The sequence below is a fragment of the Cebus imitator genome, unplaced genomic scaffold (assembly GCF_001604975.1).
Source record: "Cebus imitator isolate Cc_AM_T3 unplaced genomic scaffold, Cebus_imitator-1.0 Scaffold15, whole genome shotgun sequence".
Classification (NCBI taxonomy): Eukaryota; Metazoa; Chordata; class Mammalia; order Primates; family Cebidae; genus Cebus; species Cebus imitator.
In genome coordinates this window covers 7,255,266-7,263,466 of record NW_016107330.1, presented here as the reverse complement: position 1 = coordinate 7,263,466, position 8,201 = coordinate 7,255,266, and the positions used below count along the sequence as shown (strand labels likewise).

Here is an 8,201-nt window from a genome sequence, read left to right as displayed (position 1 = left end):
TCTCAAAAAAAAAAAAAAAAAATCAGCTTGGCATGGTGTAATCCCAAAGGGCTGGGATTACAGGCATGAACCACCACGCCCAGCCCGCTCTGGTTTTATGAAGCCTCTAATCCAGTGCCGGGATCTGTAGTGCTCACCTGTAGTCCCAGCTATTCAGAAGGCTGAGGTGGAAGGATCACTTGAGCCCAGGAGGTTGAGGCTGCAGTGAGCTAAGATCATGCCACTGCGCTCCAACCTGCGCAGCAGAGAGACCCCGTCTCAAAAAAAAAAAATGTTGAACCCCCACTTTACTTCGTGTCTAGACAGTTGTAATCCTACCAACAGGGTTTGTTACTAGGTGAAAAATCCTCTTTTGTTGCAAAAATCTAGTGAAACTAGAGAAATTGAAAAGTAAGGCAATGCTCTGGAATAAACTGGCCCAAATTACTGATTTCTCAAGCTTTTTGCCACTGGGACCAGGCCTATTGTGCCCTCTGCATGGGCTCCCAAGACAGCCACAGCCTTGAAGGAAAGCCGTTCAATCGGTTCTAGCCCACGTGGGACTGGAAACTTCAGACACGGTTATCCAGGGGGAGAGTCTGGCTCTCAGACCGCCTAGATGACCACACAGCAGGAGCCATTTCCTCAAAGGTAACCCTGAGCAGATGGCAGGGCCTCCCACATCCTCTGTGGTTTGGAAGGAAGCTTCCTCTGGCCTCCTGCCTCATTAAGGAGAAGACACGAGCTGCAGATGCGGCTCCTTCCCAGCAGGCTCAGGGACTAGAGCCCCTTTAAGGCCAGGCAGACTTAGCAATAAAAAGAATGAAGGGGGCACCCGTGCAAGGCAGTCCCCCATGCAGTCCCCAAGCCCTCTGCTTTTATTTAATTTTATTTATTTATCTTTAATTGTTATTGCTATTTTGACAGAGGGAGTCTCACTCTGTCGCCCAGGCTGGAGTGCAGTGGCACGATCTCGGCTCACTGCAACCTCTGCCTCCAGGGTTCAAGCGATTCTCCTGCCTCGGCCTTCCGAGTAGCTGCTATTACAGGCACACATCACCAGAAGTGGCTAATTTTTGTATTTTTAGTAGAGATGGGGTTTCGCCACATTGGCCAGGTTGGTCTTGAACTCCTGACCTCAGGTGATCCACCCGCCTCAGCCTCCCAAAGTGCTGGGGTTACAGGCATGAGCCACCATGCCCGGCCCCCTCTGCTTTTATGAAGCCTCTAATCCAGTTCCAGGATCTAAAGAAAGCAACTGGCTTCTACGAAGTTCCTGCCATCTCATTTCATCCTCTCCACGGCTTCCATTTTGTACATGAGGGGAGGGAGAGTCTTACAGAGGGAAAATAACTTTTTAAAGCTCACACAGCCAGAAAGTAACTCATGCATGCATCCATGTCTTTCTGATGCCAGAGCCCAGCCCCTTGCCACGGCACCATATTACTTCTTGCCAAGGCCACCTGAGCCAGCCATTTCCAAACCCAGCCTTCCTGCTGCCCTGGGGACTGGGTTCCTGCCAGGAATTGGTCTAAACCCAGGGGGAGGTCATGGGGGCTCTGACAAGTTAAGTAGCCGGCCTCCCCTGGAAATGTCGCTCAAAGATGAAACAATTCTTGTCACCTGACCCAAGAAAGCCAGTCCCATGCCCATGGGAATGGCCCCCAACCAGCTGGTGCAGGCAGCCTGCCGCAGCGGAGAAAATGGCTCCGCTGGTCCCCAGCTGCTCAGGCCAAATCCCTGGGGAGCATCTTGAATTCCACACATTCCTGCACCCCCACAGCCCATCCACCAGCAAGTCCTGCCAACGCATGTTCCTGTACCATATGTTCACTGGGATCTTGCTATGAATCAGGTGCTGCTTTCGCTTCTGGGGTCTATTCCCTGCCCTTACCCTCACCACCATCACAGCTGTGTCTCCTTCCAGCCCCTTCAACAATAGGGTATGGCTGGAGTTTTCCTTTGCTTGACTGGGGCTACTTCCCAGTAGGCAGCAGGCTCCACAGAGACAGGGGCGTCTCTGTTTTGTTCACGCTCATGTCCCTGGCTCCTAGAGGAGTGCTGGCACTCCATAAATTCATATTGGACAAATGACCGATGCCCAAGTCTGTCCTTGGCCCTAACGTGAACCTTCCCTTGTTTGCCCTGGGGTCTCACAGATCCACTCTCCCCTTTGGAGCTTCTCTGCCCAGAGATCCTGGAGACAGGGACCGAAGGCCTGTGGTGGTCACTGTGGAGTAGCAGGATAGATGCTGCACGCAGGTATGACTTCTCTGGTGCCTCTCAGGGGTCTCCATGAATTCGCCCTGCGCAGGTTTGTCTTCAGGTGCCACTGTGAGGCTTCTCTTTCTCTGGCATTTCAAGGCCTCCAGTGCATCATGGGAAACTCTCCTGGGTCTCTGGGGTGGGGGGGCACATCTGACCCTGTGAATCTCTGGGCAGGTGTATCTTCCTTCTTTGCATTCATCAAGCAGCGCCAGGCACTGTCTCAAATGCTTGACACGCATTTTCTTGTGTGATCCTTGCAGCAGTTCTGAGTGAAGCAGGCATTGCTATGCTACAGGTTGGGAAAAGAGGGCCAGAGAGGGTCAGTGACTTGCTCACCGTCGCACAACCCGGAAGAGATGGAGAGCTGGACCAGCATGCACAGTCCCTAACCCCTGGGACGTGCAAGGGGGCTGACTCCGTGTGACTTGTGTCGGTGCGTCCGGGGCTATCCCTCGTCTCCGCGCGCCCCGCCCCCGGCGTATGCGGAGGAGCGGCCGGGGACTACAAGTCCCAGCATCCCCGGCGCGGGCGCGGCGCGGGCCGCAGAGGGCCGGGCGGGGCTTGCGGCGCGCACGGAGGGACTGCGGCAGTGTCGGAGCCGCGCAGAGCCAGGCAGCTAGGTGCCCCGCCCGCCCTTCCCGCGCCAGCCCCGAGCCCCCAGCCCCGGGCCGTCCGGACCGCGCCCCCGCCCAGGGCCTTGCGCACGCCGGGGCCCAGGCCAAGGGCCGCAGCGCCGGGGCCGGCGATGAGCGCGAGGAGCCGGCATGAGCGCAGGTGAGTTCGCAGCCCGGGTCGGCCCCGAGCCTGCCGCGGTCCCCGAACCGCCAGTCGTCGTCGCCCCTGCGGGGCAACGCCCCCCACCGCGGAGTCGCGAGCCTAGAGAGCGGATCCTGGGCCCATCCCCTCCCCTTAACTGGGACTCGGCCCGGGTATCTTGCCAGAGACGCCAGAGGGGAGGTGGGGGGGGATGGCGCCGCCGCGCACAGCCGGTCCCTTTCCTCCCCTGCACCCCGCAACCGCGGCATTGGGAGCCTGGCACTTGTGCTAGAGGGTCCTGGGGCTGTGCGGGGGCGGGGAGGCCACCCCACGCCCACTTAATCGAATCCCATCCCGAGTGACGATTGTCCAGGTGGGGGAGGCGGCTGCATCCTCGGGCCTCTGGGCAGTTACCCCTCTGCGCTGAATGAATGAATGGGCTTGGGGAAGCCGGGACCTCATTTCCTGGGTAGATGTCCTGGGGCACAGCGCCACTCCTGACCCCCTGTCTCAGGCCCCCAGAGAAGACCCATCACACCCAGGGCCAAGGGCCACACCCTCCATGCGACCCATCCCAGGCCAGATGCCCTACGCTCACTCCTCCAGGGTCTAAGTTAAATCCCACCTGCAACCAGGCAAATCCCAGCACTTTGGGAGGCCAAGGCAGGCAGATCACCTGAGGTCGGGAGTTTGAGACCAGCCTGACCAACATGGAGTTGTGGTGAGCTGAGATCGAACCATTTCACTCCAGCCTGGGCAGCAAGAGCAAAACTCCATCTCAAAATAAATAAATTAAATCTCACCTGCTGGGAATGGGTCCAGTAGCCCTTCTCCATCCAGAAAGGTCTCATCTCAGTGTCTGTCACTCATCCCCCAGCCCCACAGCCTAGAGTGCACCCCCAGTGAGGAAGGGGAAAGAATGAGGAAAGACGGCCCCTAGAATCCACCTCCAAAGATGGGAAGACGGTTCACACATATTCCCACCCCATCCTGGCAGAAGACAGGAGCTCCCTGCCACTGAGGAACCATAGCTAAGAAGGAGGCAGCTGCCCTGGGTGACTACCAGGTCACCAGCAGGAAGCCAAGGCTTCCGCAGGAAATGAGAGGTCCCAATGGCTTTGGCTCTAGCCCCTCTGCTCCACACTGTGCTGGTGACATTGCCCCCGGGCTGTGACCTCAGACCAGGTTTAAGTCCAGTCCTCGTTTTTTTTTTGTTTTTTTTTTTGTTTGTTTGTTTGTTTTGAGCTGGAGTGCAATGGCTTCACCCGCCTCAGCCTCCCAAAGTGCTGGGACTACAGGCTTGAGCCACCGCGCCCAGCGGGCCTCATTTTAAATGGGAATCCTAATCTGTACTTTTCATGGAATGGCTGTAGGGAGGAACTAAGAAGAATGTGCTCATTCAGATGCACTCATTTCCAGATTCTCAAACCCTTTCAAGCTCTATGACCTTGGACAAGGAATTCACATGCTGACAACGGGGATGATAGTAATAGTCACTACCGGTGGGTTCGGTGGCTCACGCCTGTAATCCCAGCACTCTGGGAGTCTGAGGCAGGTGGATTACTTGATGTCAGGAGTTTGAGACCAGCCTGGCCAACATAGAGAAACCCTGTCTGTACTAAAAATACAAAAATTAGCCGGGCATGGTGGTGTGTGCCTGTAATCCTAGCTACTCAAGAGGCTGAGGCAGGAGAATTGCTTGAAGCCGGGCGGAGGTTGCAGTGAGTCTGGATTACGCCACTGCACTCCAGCCTGGGCGACAGAGCAAGACTCCGTCCGTCTCAAAAAAAAAAAAAATAGCCACTACCTCAGAGGGTTCTGTGTGAAGATTCTTTGAGTTAGCACACTGAGGGGCTTCCACAGTGCATGCTAAGCACTCCATGGGAGCTGCTGTTAATCAGAAGAGCAATGACAGACTGGGTGCGGTCGCTCGAGTTTATAATCCCAGCACTTTGGGAGGCCAAGGTGGGTGGATTACTTGACATCAGGAGTTCGAGACCAGCCTGGCCAACATAGAGAAACCCTGTCTGTACTAAAAATACAAAAATTAGCTGAGTGTGGTGGTGTGTGCCTGTAGTCCCAGCTACTTCAGGAAGCTGAGGCAGGAGAATTGCTTAAACCTGGGAGGCGGAGGGTGCAGTGAGCTGAGATCTTGTCACTGCACTCCAGCCTGGGAGACAGAAGAAGACTCTGTCTCAAAAAAAAAAAAGAAGAGTAATGGCACCCATCGTGGGGCTCTCACCCCACACAGCCTGTGGGTGCCTGTTCTGGGCTGGTCTGAGCTGGTGAGAACTCACATCCCCTCCTGCAGCAGCCCTGGGGAGACTGGGCTGTGGATAGGGATAAACAGGTGTTCTGCAGGAGAGAGTGCCCGGGCTTGATCCTTGCAGGGAGGGGCTCTTGGAGGTTTCCACAGCTGTGACTTCAAGTCCTCCTCCCCTCCTCCTCCTTGCCAAAGTTGACTGAGTGTCATTGTGAAGTGACAGTCATATGATAGACACAAGAAAGAACTTCCCAGGGGTGACCACTGTTTACATCCTGGGCCCCCCCCGCTTTATGAAGAATCTTTTCTTCATAAAAAGGCTTGAGCTCCAAAGTGCTGTAATCCCAGCACTTTGGGAGGCTGAGGTGGGAGTTCAGGATCAGCCTGGGAAACAAAATGAGACCCTGTCCCTAACTAAAAAAAAATTAGCCAGGTTCAGTGGTCCCTGCCTGTAGTGCCAGCTATGCAGAAGGCTGCAGCAGGACCTCCTTTAGTCCAGGAAGTCAAGGCTGCAGTGAGCTGGGATTGTGCGACTGTGCTCCAGCCTGGGTGACAGAGTGAGACCCTGCCTCTTTTTTTTTTTTTTTTTTTGAGACACTCTTGTTCTGTCGCCCAGCTAGAGTGTGGTGGCACCATCTCATCTCACTGCAATCTCCACCTCCCAGGCTCAAGTGATTCTCCTGCCTCAGCCTCCCGAGTAGCTGGGATTACAGGCACGCGCCACTGTGCCCGGCTAATTTTCGTATTTTTAGTAGAGATGGGGTTTTACCATGTTGCCCAGGCTTGTCTTGAACTCCTGAACTCAGGTGATCCACCTGTCTTGGCCCCCCAAAGTGGTGGGATTATAGGCCTGAGCCACTGTGCCCGGCCAAGACCCTAACTCTTTAAAAAAAACGAAGAGGCTGGAGCCCCTACACCCCACTCCTAACACCTTTGCCTTCAAGCTCTGTTGTGTCCATGAGATGGGAATTCATTCATTCAGTCAGTCAGTCAATCAGTGTTTCCTGACCCCCCCAGCACGTGGCAGGCACTGTGGGCAGGAAGGGTTGTGACACTCCTGTGAGCCTGATGCTGATGGAGTGTCAGGAAGTAGGTGTTCGGGGGCAGAGAGGACCTGGGAGGAAGGCCAGCCCTGTTCCAGCTTTGAGACAAGTCAGGGCAACTGCCCCCGATGCTCGGTGCTCTCATTTGTCAGACGAGATGTCAGATGGGTAAGGGAGCCCATCTTGTGTGCTTGGTGCGGGAGGAAATCAGATCAGCACCACAGTGATGGCTCAGGGCAAGCCCAGCAGGGTGCTGGCTCCTTTCCCATCCCTGAGCCCACTGGGCTGCTGGCCTGAGGATTTTAAGGCACAAGGAGAACTGTTGAATGGACCTGGGGAGCAGTGGGGCAGCCAGGGCTTCAGACAGGGTGATGGGAAAGGAGAAGGGAGCCTGGGAAATGGGTGGGCAGAAGCCACACCCCCCGGCCCAGGAGCTGGCAGCTACTCACCTGTCTGGTCTAGCACCCCAGGAACTTCAAATGCCTGGGCTGAGCCGGCTCCTGCCTCCCTGTGTGTCAGATGCCTTGGGATTATCATCCTAGAGATGAGAAATGGAAGCCCAGAGAGGCAAAGGCACTTGCTCTACAAAACACAGCTTGCTTGGAAGAGAACCAAGAACATGTTCATGATAAAGAAGAAGAAGAAAATGATGACGATGATGATGACGATGATGATGATGTGTGGCCTTTGGGCAACTTGCTTCACCTCCCTGGGCCTCAGTTTCCCAATCTGTAAAATAGGGATAAAAGTAGTACCCACGTCATTGGGGTGTGGTGAGGAATAAATGAATGACTGTAAAGTGCTTGGAACAGCGTCTGGCGCCTTATAGCCCTGGGGTGTTCTTTCCCTTATACCCCAGAAATGTCCGGAGATGAGCCTTAAAAGATAAGAAACTCCCACCCTGTCCCACTTCAGGGAGCCAGTCTCCAGGGTGGGTGAACCTCAGCTGGAACTACAGTGCCGGCTGGGACTGCTGACTTTCTGAAAAGAAACCACAAAAAAGGGCTGTGGCTTGTCAGTGGCCAAGGACCTAAAAGCCCAGGTAGACAGTATGAGTCATCCTGAATGCCCGCTCCTCTGCCCTCCACCCTGGGCCAGGAGCCAGAGTGGGTTCCCCTCTCCCAGCCAGAGAGCAGAGGGGCCCTCAGTGGTTACTCTTCTGCAGGTTGTCATCAAGGGAAGGAAATGGCATTCTTGCCCCAACAAGGGTCACTCGGGGACTGGGCTGGGACCAGAAAGTGAAAGTGAGACCAGCCAACCAGATCCAGCACCCCAGGGACCCAGGCAGGCAGGCAGGGCTTGGGAGGTCTCTGAGCCTGGCCTTTGGCCCCCCGAGCAGCCTCGAGAATCTACATCTTCTGTTGGGCCTGCCCAGAGACCTCAGTAGTTGGGAGTTGCAGGCTTCTGTGCTGGTGTGCAGGAGAGTGTGTTTTAATGTAGGATCTTTAAGATGGAGCACATCCGTCCCATAATTAGGAGAGACACAAGATAGAAATAAAGATTGTCTTACTGGCCAGCTGTGGTGGCTCACACCTGTAGTCCCAGCATTTGGGGAGGCTGAGGTGGGTGGATCGCTTGAGCCTATGAGTTCTAGACCAGCCTGGGCAACATAGTGAAACCCCGTCTCTACAAAAAATAACAAAAATTAGAGCATAGTGTTGTGCACCTGTAGTCTCAGCTACTCAAGAGGTAGATACGGGAGGGTGAAACCCTGTCTCAACAATCACAACAATTATATGACTTAGCGTGTGTGCATGCTCCGCAGAGACCAGGCTCTTCCTAGAGCTGGCTGCTCCATCATGTGTTTCTTGAATCTATCAAATGGATGGGAAGAGAGATGGGCCATAGGTTCAGCTTTGGTTAATTTGATTTTCTTTCTTTTTTTTTTTTTT

The 8,201-nt window shown here is 54.8% G+C and overlaps 1 protein-coding gene across 8 annotated transcripts in view; it reads left to right on the top strand.

Moving 5' to 3' along the window:
- Positions 1-2,791: 2,791 nt before the first annotated feature.
- The window catches only part of ATP13A2 (ATPase cation transporting 13A2), a 26,468-nt gene continuing 21,058 nt past the window's right edge, over positions 2,792-8,201 (top strand). For 4 of the 8 annotated variants that reach the window (XM_037730166.1, XM_037730181.1, XM_037730192.1 and 1 more), the window contains exon 1: positions 2,792-3,021. In XM_037730166.1, coding sequence (XP_037586094.1) covers positions 3,012-3,021 — 10 coding nt within the window. In that variant the 5' untranslated portion in view covers positions 2,792-3,011. The remainder of the gene's footprint in view (positions 3,022-8,201) is intronic. The other 4 variants (XM_037730177.1, XM_017505517.2, XM_037730182.1 and 1 more) reach the window with 2 other exon arrangements.